This window comes from Dromaius novaehollandiae, chromosome 7, assembly GCF_036370855.1.
Source record: "Dromaius novaehollandiae isolate bDroNov1 chromosome 7, bDroNov1.hap1, whole genome shotgun sequence".
NCBI classification, from domain to species: domain Eukaryota; kingdom Metazoa; phylum Chordata; class Aves; order Casuariiformes; family Dromaiidae; genus Dromaius; species Dromaius novaehollandiae.
In genome coordinates this window covers 12,535,815-12,549,564 of record NC_088104.1, presented here as the reverse complement: position 1 = coordinate 12,549,564, position 13,750 = coordinate 12,535,815, and the positions used below count along the sequence as shown (strand labels likewise).

The 13,750-nt window shown below is 45.3% G+C and overlaps 1 protein-coding gene across 5 annotated transcripts in view; it reads right to left on the bottom strand.

The window, feature by feature from the left end:
• The window catches only part of MYLK (myosin light chain kinase), a 228,691-nt gene extending 215,794 nt beyond the window's left edge, over positions 1-12,897 (bottom strand). The window contains exon 1 of one of the 5 annotated variants that reach the window (XM_064514692.1): positions 12,648-12,897. In XM_064514692.1, coding sequence (XP_064370762.1) covers positions 12,648-12,882 — 235 coding nt within the window. In that variant the 5' untranslated portion in view covers positions 12,883-12,897. Of the gene's footprint in view, positions 1-9,456; positions 9,517-12,236; positions 12,376-12,647 lie in introns of those variants that run through there. The other 4 variants (XM_064514696.1, XM_026118420.2, XM_064514695.1 and 1 more) reach the window with 4 other exon arrangements.
• Positions 12,898-13,750: the final 853 nt, after the last annotated feature.

Genomic DNA, 13,750 nt, shown 5'->3' with positions numbered 1-13,750 from the left:
AACAGGAAATTAAAAGGGCTGAAAAAACAATCCAAGAAGTGCCTGCAAAGAATACTCACGCTGCTAGCAAACAGTTCTTTAAATACATCAACAACAAGAAGCCAGCCAGCAAACCAGTGGAACTGCTGGCTGAAAAAGGTGTAAAAGGGGCAGACAGGGATGATGAAGATGTAGCAGAGAAGCTCAGTGAATTATTTACATCAGTCTTTACTGCTGAAATTGTTGGGGAGATTTCCATTCCCTCTGCACAGTTTGTAATGGATCTGTTAGAGGAGCCAGATCAGTCTGAAATAAATTCAGGAAATACTAGAGCAAACAAGAAAGTTAGATGTTAATGAATTGCTAGGACAGAACAGCATTTACACAAGTTCTGAAGAAACTCAAATGTGAAATTGCAGAACTGCTAGCCAGGGTGTGAAACCCAGCATTACGGAGAGCCTCTGTTCTAGGGGCTGGCAGGCCCTCACTACACAACTCCCCACTGCAGGCAGGGCTGTGGAGCAGATCCTGGGAAGCACAGACTGGGGAGTCTCACTTCCATCCCTGGCCAGAGCAAGCCCATCATAAAGATATGGAAACAAAGAGCATAGCTTAACAGATGCTTTTTAGGATGGAGAAGAGTCAGCATCGCAGGCCCTGGCATCCGTGCTGGGGCTGGTGTTATTCAGTATCTTCACCAACTACCTGGAAATGGGAGTGAAGAGCAAAATCTCCAGCTCTTCAGATGACACTAAGCTCTATGGAGGAGACAAATGTGCAGATGGAGAGGAACTCCAGAAGGGCCTCACAAAGCTAACCAAGTGGGCAAAAAGTTGTCAGGTAGGCTTTAGTGTTGATAAATTTCAGGCAATAATTTAACCATTCCTACCCAGATGCTGGAGTTATCATTGATAGTTCTCTAAAAGTCATGGGCTCAGTGTGCAGTGGCAGCCAAAAAAGCCAACAAAATGCAGGTCAGCATCAGAAAGGATATTGAGAACTAGAGAGAGGGCATCTTTTAGCCACTATATACAGCCTGAATGTACCCACAACTCTAGTACTGCGGTCTGGTCTCCACATGTCAAGAAGACTATAGAGAGAAAGGCACAGAAAAGGGCAATTTAGTGGAAATGGAGCAGATAATTTACATGAAGAGACTAAAAAGGCTGGGGCGCTTTTGTTTGGAGAGAAGGCTGAAGGTGGGTATGACCAAGTATTACAAAAAACAACAACAAATCCAAAAAAACAAAAACACAAACATGAGCTGCTGAATGCAGAACTTTATTCATTAAATCCCACAATACTACAGCTTGGAGCACTCACTGAAGCTAGCAGGAGATCCATTTAAATAGATAAAAGAAAGATACTTGTTTACACAGCAGGTTGCAAACTTCTGGAACTTGCTGCCATAGGAGGCTGAGAAGCCAGAGGATATCCACAGATTTGAAAGGGGATTAAACAAACTCCTGGACAACAGGTCCATAAATGGACACTAAAAGGACTAAACATATTTATCTTCTAATATTCCTAACATAAGAACTGTGGAAACCAGGGAGGTGGGGAAAGAAGTGGATCTGGAAAAGTGGGTGTTTAAGGATCTCCCATTGCCTTGTCAGACAATACTGGACTAACTGGAACAGTGAGGCAGTTTTAATGTTACTTATTTCTTGGCTAGACTCAGCATTCCTACACACAGCACCTCTTCCTGAGGATAAGCAACTGCCAGGATTCATCAGGACTTCAGAAAACAACCTCCTGCCACTGCGACAACCAAACTAGAATTCATCGCATGGCTTAACACACGAATATGGTATCAGATAACTGCTTGCTTCCAACATAGCAACATAACATGGCCACTGTCTCTTAGGCACTAATAGTAATTATCCATAATCAATGCAATAAAAATACATATTGCTGCTATTCTTCCTCCTATGCAGCCTCTGGATTCGTTTTATTATTTTATTTCATCTCTATCATGACACTAACAAAGGAGCAAGCTGATGGAAAGCAAACATATACATTACTGCTCAGGGGGTGGGGGAAACAAGAACAACAAAGAACAGGAAATAAAACAATTTAGACCAAACACAGGTGCCAGAGCTTCTCTTTTAACACCCTTTCCCCCCAAAGCACCATTCACGTCTGCAAAAACACTATGGACATCCATAAATAATTATTTTACCATCCCAGGTAAACCAAGGTTTTCATTTAATTTTTAATTCATCACAAATAATTTCATTTCAGATGCACTCAGCCAGACGGTCTTCAAAAACATTGTTATTTATATCTCAAAAAAATTTAATCAGCAGAGCTGTATTTCCTGTCTTGTGAGTGAAATATAAGCTTGGAAGGAGTAAAAAATACCTCACAAGAAGTCCAATTACAGAGAGTTTATCTCCAAGACAATAAAACCTTTGTCTTGAGGTTCAATTGAGTTCCTCACTATCTTGTAACTCTTACAGTTTTAAAAGAAAATATTTTCATTTGATTCTTGGGGAAAAAAAATCTCTATATCCGACAAATACCAAAAATTAGCAGAGTTTGACAAAGATGCCTCTTATGCCTACTCCTGATGCAGTCAGTCTCAAAACCTTATGCTTTCAATAAAACCAGCTAGAAAGGAACTAGTATTGAAGAAGCTATATAGTGAATTCTCTCCATCACAGAACAGATAACAGGCAATAACAGACATGAAACACCCTTAGCATTTTTTTCCTCTTCTTAATATAGTAAGAAGTGGACTATATCACTAAAGTTATCTATACCAGTATCAATAACCAAACATCTCTAACACAAGCCATAGTACCTGTTATCTGCACAGGATCCTGCTCAGTGCTCTGATGAACCATCACAACCATTTCAAAAAGCAGCTTAAGCAGTTGTCAAACCAACTGTAGAGCTAAACTGGGACAGGCACACGCACCCCCACACACCCCAGAGATATGCTATTCTGAGAGAGAACAAAACAATGTCCTTAAAAGATATAGTAAAATGTCAAGCACTAAAATCTGCTTACACATTTATACTTGCTTTTGCTATCTCAAACAAAACAGATGAAGTAATACAGAGTTTTCAGTTAGAGGATACTACGTTAAGTCTAAGGAGCTCAAGATATCTACCGTCATGAACTGCTTAACCAGGGGGGTCAGGGAGGGGGAGAAAATCACATGCGGAGAAAGAAATAAGGTCCGCACTGTTTTACCTAGACAACTCTTTGCCCATCCATGGCTTTCCCTGTCTTTCTGTCTGGTGGTTTAGCTGCAATGATCCGGTCAGGAATTGAGTCCACACTTGGATTCAAACTAATCCAAACTACTGAGGGATTCTCTGCACCTCGATGTCCACAGCAGTAATTTGGAAATACTCTGGAGAAGGAATATAACTTAGAGTTTCACAGAAGGTTACAACTAAATAGATAAAACTAAATAGTTTGTCTGAAATAAACTAGATCCTAGCATGAGTTCATGGAAACTGAAGCAGCAATACTTTAGCTAAGTTTAGAGATGTCTAAAGAAAATCCACGTATAACAGTCTTTTAAACAGCCATGTTGACTTTCACTCAGCAGGAGATGTGCTCTGCTCAACATGAAGTAGCCCCAATCCAAATGCCTATGTTCTCTTCATTCACTTAAATTTTTAACTTGGGCAAAAATCCCTCATCGACTGCTATAAAATGTTGGTTCGACAGGCCAGCACTGAGGGAAAACAGAGCAAGTACCTCAGAGTCCGGCCTGAAATCACAGGCGCTCAGGCCAGCCGTTCCCGCCGGACGCCACGCAAGCCCCGCTCCTCTCCCATTCCTGGGGGTGGCGAGGGTCCCCTCGCTCATCCCTCGGCATGGTGGGGGTCCCCTCGCCCATCTGACATGTGCTGCCACCCCACAGTCCTGTCCCCACGCACACCTCACAGGGAGGACACCGCGCAGGGCAGCGGTCACCTCCATTCCGTAGCCGGCACTGCAGCACCCAGGTGGGCACCAACTGCCCTGAACTGGTTCCAGCCGGTTCCAGCCAGTTCTGAAACCCGGGGGCGGGGCAGGGGGGGAAAGCAGCCACGGAAAGGAAACCACTGGGCGCCAAAGCAGCAGTTGGTCAGGGAAGCGCCGGTTCGGACGCGTTTGGGAAAGAGAGCGGGAGCTGCCGGGGCCAGAGACCCGCTGTGGGGGCCCTCCACAGCGCAGGGGAGCCGGGCTCCGCGGTGAGTGCGGCTGCGGGGCAGTGACACCCTGGAGGGAGCAGAGCAGCAGGTTACTGGTAAGTGCAGGCGAGCACGGAGGAGCAGAAAACCGTTACAGAGCCAGCTCAGCCTCCAGCCAGGGGCACTCCCATGGACTGAGTGTAACCTCAGCTATACTGCGTCACAAAATGTCATTTTTTAAATTTTTTTTTTAAACGGTGAGTGTGGTCGGGCACTGGAACAGGTTGCCCAGAGATGCTGCGGAGTCTCTGTCCTCAGGGATTTTTAAAACCTGGCTGGATGCAGCTCTGGGCAACCTGCTCTAGCTGGCCCAGGGCATTGCAGCAGGTATCTCCACAGATGCCCGCCAACCCCAGCTACTCAGCAATTCTGTACGCTGAAGTGAAAATATGGAAAGCTCAAACTAGGAAAAGGGTTGGATAGATGTTTGTGTAAGTGATTTTATAACTGTTTATGGTGATCTTTCTCCTCAATGCCCAAATCAGTGATCAGAAGTTTGTCCTTAATTTTTGGCCAGTCAGTAAAATCCCTCAAGCCTGTTTTGCCAGCAACACATAAGTTACTTGCCACTAACTCTCCACCGTGCTGTAAGGCACATCCCTGCATAGGGCTAAAGGAGTTGGAGAACGCAAACTGCAGCTTCTCAGGGCATGCTACAGTTCGGACTCCAGGCTCTGGACATCCTCCTCCATTCAGGTGCGTTCACCCCATTCACGAGCACAGACTGTGACATGAGGAATTACCATACAGAGGGGAAGCAGCAAAATGAGTGGGAAGAAGAAGGGGACACCAAGACCACCAGATAGACCAGCTTTCACCATTCCCCTGTCAACCAGAAAGATGCACACAGGCATGTAGACACACAAGCTAGGATCTCTTCCTAAAAACCACGTGATACATTCGATACGATATTTGCTAGCCTCTTACTTCTGTAAGTTCAGTCAGCAGTAAATACCTCCAGCTGGTTTCAAGTTACAGCCAGAGGTAGTACCATAAAATTCCTCACAGCCACCCAAACCATTACTCTTCTATTTTCTTCCATGTGGGGTCATCACACCCCCTCTGGAAAGCTTAGAGGTATGATACCACTGCAGGCATCTTCAGAGAGAGTCTGACAATGGTGTATTATAAGGCTTGTTGTAACATCCTTTCAATATTCTTAAGGTCCAGTGATTTAGAGAAGAGAGTCTTTTGTGCTTCCTGTCAGTTCCAGGAAGCTCCTGTCACTGGCATGGAGACTGCATATGGAAAAGAGCTGCTAAATAGACCAGTTAGAAGAATATAGGCCCAGTTTCACTCCCACATTAGTGAAAACCATGAATGCTGCAACTCTATTGAGGTCAGTGGAATTGCACTGCTCTGAAGTTGGGGGTGAGACACCCATACACCAGCTGTTACATTTCAAAGCCGGGCTCCCTCCGTTATGGCCTCATGGGCTCTGCGTGAGATACACCCCCTAACACCACCATGGCCAGAATGTCAGTGTTTAAATAACGACAGCATGTATACAAGCAAATCTCACCAAGCTAACCCACAAAAACACTAGAAAAATTTACAGTGCACAAAACAGAAGGGGATGGATACTGCATTTCTCACGTCCAGAACTAGAGTAGCCTTCAGCTAATGATGTGGAGACCTAGTAACACTTTCAGACATAAAGCATTTATGTAATATCTTCCTCTTTTCCCACCAAAGGAAAGGGAAGCTTATGTTCGTAACAATCCTAGAATAAATAACCTGGGTAAAGGAGGTGCTTTTTCCCAAATTTCTCTTTCCTGTTTATTTTAAACATAGTCTGCTTATTGCTTCTGTTGTGTAACTTTCATTCTGATACAATCAAGAGAGTAAAACCATACAGACAATGGCTCCCTAACCTATGCTTTGTTAGGGTTCTTTTCTTTTTTAAAAAAGAAAAAAAAAAAGAATATGCCTTCACAGTTTCTCTCCATCCAGTCAGACTATTTATCCTTGCTCAGGAGAGATGCTCAGCAATTTTTTTTATTTTTTATTTTTGCAATGACACTGATTCCAAACTCATGACATAAAAGATGCCAGTGAAAAAGGCTTTATTTCAGTATTAACAAGCTGCTTTCATCATTACAAGGTATTAATGGAATTTTTATATATATTATACATTTTTCCATTAAGAGATGAGCAACTTCATACTAGTTAACACTATAGAAAACATGATTACACACAACATGCATTTTATAGTAGGGTATTAAAGTCAAACATCCTTTAATTATTTGCAGTGCACATTTATACGGTAAATGAAATTGTGCCTGCTACTTGGCAGATATGGAAAACTTCACATCCCTGCCTCACCTTGTTTATCTATTAGGTATGGTTTTGCACCATGATGATTCATCAGTTTATAGTACTTAACAGAACAGCATCACCTTTAAAAAAAAAAAAAAAAACCACAAATGCAACAAAGTCGTGATCAAACCTAGAGAACTAGTAGCTGTAGTTCCCTTGACTCATGCAGTCTGCAAAATGTTACTTTTATAGGCCTTAGAAACAAACATCACAGGAAAGCCACAATACTTCCAGGCAAATAAGAACAGCTAACTCATGAGACAAGAATCCTTTCATTATTTGGAACATATTTCAGATAGTACTTGTGCCAGATCAAGTGCCAGTGTGTTTCTCTCCGTCCACCCAAATCCTGATCCTCTTCATATGTGGATCTGCAACTCACTCAGTCCTTGGTCTCCCCATCATCCATTCATCCTTTCACCTTTTTACTGAGGATAACAATTGTGATACTGATTTTTATTACTTGGCTATTTCTTTCCCACTGGCAGCTGGATTATACTGTCTTAGACAGTATGTAAAAGGTCTTAGGGTGAAACTGCAGGCCTGGCAGTCAGCTTATCCTCCACTATACACTCCATGTATTATTTTGGGCACATCTTTTTGTTCACATAGTATCCTGCTCCTCTGCAAATGCCCCATATCACAAGACAGCTGAAGAATAACAGAAGGAGCAGTAAAAGACAACTCAGAGCCACAGCCTTAACTTATTGGGCAATAATTAGAAATAAACTGCAGTAGGTGTACAAAACAACACGCTATCACTCCCTTTCCTCAGCCAGGAGGTCTCCAGCTTCAGACCACCTGTGGGCTCTCAGCAATTTATGACATTTAGAAAGAAGACACAACAGAAGATGTATGCGACTGGCAACTATAGCATCTCTTCTTCCTCCCACAAGTTGTGTCTTCTACATTCAAGCAGAATATATGGTCTATTGCAATTCTTTCTATCTAGATGAAACAAACAGCTGAAAGCATCCATCAGTGACAAGGCTAAATCCTACAACACATCAGCTGCATCACCTGAAAATGCTTTGGCACTAGGAAACCTGTGCATATGAACAGCATTTCAGTCTGAAGAATTAATATGCCATAAGCTGACCATGTATTTGGCAAGTGAGCATATTTAATCCAATTACAGAAGAGGTGATGGGGCCAAGCTGACTGTTACTAAAGAATCACCAAGCAAGACTGTCCTCAGAACATAAGACACTGCAGCTTCCTGGACTTATTTAGGGAGCTGACACAGTGAAGTGAAATTTAGCAATGCTCAGGCTTATTATAACGAAGGTAAGTGCTAACAAACTGCTCTGTGCCAGCAAGCAGAAGTGGGAACGGATTCAGCAAGAACACACTTTGTAAAGCACACTGTAATCCTAAGCACTTAATTGCCTTTGGCAAGGGCCGCATCCCGTTGCTCTCGCAGAAGTCCTTTTATCTGCAACTTGATGCTCACAGTTACAACAATGAATGGAGTGGGGGAGGAGAAGAAAGTGGGGGAAGCAGCAAGAGAACTACAGCTACCAGTCCTTTACTGAACTACCAAAGCCAAATATATAAAATATCGGTGTGTGCAAGGCCTGATCTGCACATCCAGTGACTCTGGAGAGCTCCCATGGAAGGAAATAAAGACCAGCTCACATCCAAGCTCTTCAAGCACCTACAGCAGAGATGAAATTTGTTGTAGAGTTACACACCTGTATTTGTATTTTAGTATTTATGTAGGAGCGGCCTCATTTTCAGACATTCTGAATGAGTATAACTTCCATGTAGGTCAGTGCAAATTTGAAGTTAGAGCCAAAGTTTCTGTCTTTTTTCCCTTTCTCTACTTACAATGCAGCATTCACAAATATTTTACAATATGTTAAATCCAACTCGTTGTTCCCACATAAATGGAAGACTCAAAGGTAAATAATGCACCAAGCCTCTTTAATTAAATAAGGAGTTTGGGGGAGGAGTTTCTGTAGACCCTTTTAAACCTTAAAGCCTGCCAACTGGATGAACAAAAGATAGATTAGGCTCACATGATAAATCCCAGTAAACATGAAAAGCCTTTGTTAATAAGTCACTAAGGGAAATTTTTTTTCTAGAATTTCTGCTCACCACAAGTGAGAGTTAAGATTATTCTAGGAGGTTTGGTTTCCAGCAGCATTAAAAGGGTATATACATCATTGAGCTCTAATCTCCTCATTTGTATAGAGCTCAATCCTCCTTTCATTCCTGCTAAAGGAGAACCAGTTATTTCTGGCTTTTATATAGGGAGCAGCTGCTGAAACTTCAGAGGCAAAAACATTTATGAAATCAGTTAAGACTCTCAGAAAAATTAAATCTGAATTCTGCATCAGCTTCCTGGTTTCCATTCTTTAATAGCAACGGCAACAACAGAGACACAAATGCATTTCAGTTACTGCTTTTGATACTTCTTGCATGTAGCGGGTTGCAAGTGATCCTTTCAAGTTTCCATTCATAAGTTAGTGTTCAGTAGCTTGTTCATGCAGCCAAATGAGATGTTAGTCAGGCAATTAGTATACTCTTCTGTTTGTAGAGAAGCTTAATGAAGACGTTATTAGAGACAGACCTTGTTGTAGCGCATTCAAGAGACCCTTTACAATTGCTCAGGAAAGACCAAGATGTAGCAAAACCCATATAGTAATCACAGACAATACAGATGACATCAGACTTACAAGAGGGCTAGCTTTAAAAAAAAGAGGAGGGAGAGGGAGAGGGAGAGGGAGAGGGAGAGGGAGAGGGAGAGGGAGAGGGAGAGGGAGAGGGAGAGGGAGAGGGAGAGGGAGAGGGAGAGGGAGAGGGAGAGGGAGAGGGAGAGGGAGAGGGAGAGGGAGAGGGAGAGGGAGAGGGAGAGGGAGAGGGAGAGGGAGAGGGAGAGGGAGAGGGAGAGGGAGAGGGAGAGGGAGAGGGAGAGGGAGAGGGAGAGGGAGAGGGAGAGGCCTGAGTCTATCCTACCTGCATCCATCTGGCTTCACTAATGACTCCTATTTCCTCACTGTAGATTAATCATATCCCTTGTCTATCATGCAATGCTAAAAATCCAAACAGCGTATGTAATCCTAACATACATCAGGGAAGTATTTCCGCCGTTGAAAGGGACTGAGGCTGCTGAGTCAGGCCTTGCTACGATTGCATCTGGAACACTGAATACCACTGTGGTCACCCAGGATCAGAGAAAGTTGTTAAAAAAAAAAAAATCAGTATTAACTGCAGCAGGTGTAGCAACATGTTGCTGGAACAATCAGAGGGAAAAACAGCTTGCCTTTCAAAGGGAGATTAAAACTGTAGCACTTATTAACAGAGAGAGAAGAGGGTATTACCAGCCATGAAAACAAATTACAATAGTTAGAACCCCCAAATCTGTATCTGTGATGTAAGGTTCAGGAAAGCTATTGAGCAGAGCTCTAAGACAGCAAAAGTAAAAAACTGTGACATATTTTAGTGTGAAACTTGACAAGTTTATAAGAGATAAGATGAGGCTGTCTGCAAAAGCCGGATGAAGCAGTCCAGGATCCCTTCCAGCCCATACTTCAGCCTGAACCCAGACTGCTTAGAAGAGTCCAACAACCAACCACAAACCATGGCCCCAAACTCTCTAAAGGTCTAACCCAAATTTTCAACTGTCTTCCTACACAGCCCTCGCAAAAAGAACTTCTGTGCACACTTTCCAGATTTAGACACCCACAACTTCAGGGTGCAGCACTTGGAGCAATTCTAAACTGTATTTACATCTGCATTTTGTTTTAGTAGTGCTCTGAAAGTAATTTGTAACTGTCAGTTTAGAGTCTCTCTGACACAGTGTATTTGGCCTGTTTAAGGATCTTGGTATGGATTTTGATTGACTGTAAAAATAGGATCATCGCCCAGAGGAAGTCCTAATGATCTTAAAGGAGGAGGCAGGCAGAACACAAAACAGATTGAAAACCAATGAAAAGCTGCATCTCTTAAATCTAACTTAAGCCAATGACAATACATAATCACTGCTTATTTCAGACTTCATAAATTCACTTTCGGCACTATACAAGCAAACCAACAGAGCCTTACTGATTTATCTCCTTCATCCTCCTTTGCACCAAATAGCAAGGCAAGTAAAATAATGGAAGGATGCTTGCAACAGCAGAGTATCACGTTTCCAACTTCCTTTGCAGCAGATCTTTTAAGATTTCCCTACAAGACCAATAAAAATTGGGTCAGTGATAATAACTAGCACGTGCCTCTTACGTTTATAGAAAATCCTGTCTGTGACATATATTAAACTGGGCATCTTCTTCCTGCTTATGCCTCTCTAAAGAGGTTAAATACCATTAACACAACCCATACAAGATCAGATGTGTTGCATATCTTTCTACTGACTGGTCCACTAGTGGCAAACATACTCCAACTACAGCCAAGGAAGCTGCTCCAACTGCAAGTTTGACCTGTGTACAGTATGTAGAGTTAGAACACAAAAGGCTGAGGATGAGTGATACGTTATGGAAGGGTGTTCTAGAGAGCATTATATAACAAAACTACAGTGCAGATAGCTAATAGCCTATGTCACTATACAAGAATTGTATGATGAGGAAACAGAAGATACTGTGGATGTGCGTTAGATCAATATTTAATACTTGTGCCATCTGACAGTTATTAGTTAATAAAATTCTGGCTGATAAACAAAAGGCCCCTAAGATGCTGTTAGGTCCTAGTTCCGGGAACAACTCAGCAAATACAAAGTTGCATAGGAAGGCACACACTGTATTCAGCACATAATAACACAAGTCATTGGGAAAAAATAAAGGCATTTGTGCAGGAAGCAGGGGAAGGGAGATAGTCCCTCAGTTTGGGATTTAAAACATAAGAGGAACTACTCCTTCCCTTACAGCCTTACTGACAGAAACAGTGTTTCCAGCACTGCAGTAAGAGATGGCCTAATTTTTAGGGCTCTTCGTGGGGAATACACCTTCTGCACGTCACATAGCTCTGTGCTCGCTCTCCACAGGGTTCAGCACGTGGAAGCGTTCAGGAGTGGGGTGTGGGGAATGCAGCATCTGCATTTACCCTCTCAGGCGTTTCCTGTGCAGCAAGCATAATCTAGGCTTCAAAGCACTTTTGCTTCTGCTTCCCATCGCTGGGAGAAGTATTCCTATGGATTTACCCTACAGGAAACCGGTCTGGGACTAAAAAGTATCTCTGAACTGCAAGGGAAGTCTTCTCTCTCCGCCGCTGCCTGGCTGTGCCATGCCGCCGCCACGCAGCCGGAGCGCGGGGAGCGGTGCCAGGCGGGCGTGCAGATGTGCATTGAGCGGCAGAGCATTCCCAAAAGCACGCTGCTCCGTGGCGTGAAGGCGGCATGCAGGGAGGCGATTTCACCTCCCCCCGCCCCAGCTAATGATTTTAAGCATTCAGCTCCTCCCCCCATCTTTATGTATTATATTTGAGTCGTGTCAGCAGGATTTATCCCCTTTTGAGACACTGTGAGCATTGTGCAACATGGTACGAATTACTTAGAAAATGGCAAAAGTTTTAAAAAAATACATTTTGTCTGAAATATGAAAGACAATCGTAGATGTGCAGTGAAGGAACTTTTCTGCGTATGCCTCCACATAGGCGCCCTCGTATCTGAAAGGCGCATAAAAAAAAAAGAGAGATGATCATTACAACGGAGCCTATAAAAGGTTACTCTTAACACCCCTCCGCTGCCACCGGAGAACAATAAATCTACAATAAATCGCGCGTAAAAGATGACAAGCACTTACCCCGCTCCGCTGGCTCCGGGACCGGCACACTCTCGGCGGAGAGCCGGCGGTGAGCGCCTTCGCCGCCGGAGCCCTTGCCGGGGAGGGACGGGGGCTGCCGTGAGACCGTACAGGGAACCGTGGCTGCGATGCCCCGAGCGCGGCATGTGCCCGCAGCCCAGCCCAGCCCGCCCCGCCGCGGCCGCGCAGCGCCGCGCGACTCCCCCGGCCCGGCGGAGCAGCAGGTCCCGGCCCCCCGCCCGCCCCCCGGCAGGTCCCAGGCCGGGATGCCCCGGTGCCGCCGCCTCCTCCCCGCCGCCGCCGCCGCCGCCGCCGCCGCGCCCCGGCACAGCCGCACAGCCCCGGGCCGGGCGCGCTGCTGGAGCTGAGCCCCCGGTGCCGCCCGCGCCCCCGCCCGCGGCCGCGGCCCACCTGCCGCTCGGCGCCGCCCCGCGCTCGCCGGGGCCGGGGGAAGCGGGCGCCCGCGGGGAAGCGGTGCCCGGCGGCGATAGGCGCTGCGGTCGGCGCGGCTCCCCTTTAACTCCTTCCCTGCCCCGCCAGCGCCGGCTGGCCGCCGCCTCGGAGCCTTATTAGGCAGCCGGGGCCGGGGGCTCGCCGCAGCCCGGGCGGAGAGCGGCGGCGGGGAGGGGCGGGGAGGGGCAGGCATCCCCGGCCCGGCCCGGCCCGGCCCGGCCCGCGCACCTGCAGAGCCCGGCTCCCAGCGGTGGGGCCCCTGGGGTGTGCATAGGGGTGTGCATATGGGGCTCTATGTGGTGTGTACGGGGGATGTATAGGGGTGTGCATATGGGGCTCTGCGGTGTGTATAGGGGAGTGCATATGGGGCTCTATGTGGTGTTTATGGGGGGGTATATAGGAGGTAAATAAGGGGGTTGAATGGGGTGTGCGTGAAGTATATATGGGGTGCATGTATGGAGCAAGTTTGGGGGTGTGTACAAGTGTATGTATTGCGTGCCTGGGCAGGCTGCAGGCCTGGCAGCCCAGATCCTAAGAGGCAATTGCACGCATCTGCCCAGGGATGTCTGGATCTGGGGCAGTGGGATTTAGTTTAATAAACCATTTACAGTTAATTGAGTTAAGTGCTAAAGTAGTTCAGAAGAAAGAACAAATGAGAGATGGGGACAGACTGAATCCTCTTCAAGATGAGGACATTAGAACTGCTGTTTGTAATGTGGAACTGGAGACCTTGAAGGGGAGGGGCAGGGAAATCCAGGTATACTGCAAACTCAATGCATTTCTAATCTGGTACTTCTTTATTAATTTCATTTACACATTAAACACAACTTTTTTTTACTTTAAAATGCAGTGATTTATGGCTAGATCATACAAACACATGGTGATAAACATACTGAAAGCCCAGGTTCTAGGGCTAAAGCCTCACCTATCTGTCATCTTGCCTTGTTCTGTGCTGGGATCAAAGCCTCGCTGGGTATCTTGAAATGTGGCTCCTAACTGCTGCAGAAAAGAGAAGCCACCAGCTGCAGAAAAACTGACTCCTCACCAGCTTCTAAAATGTG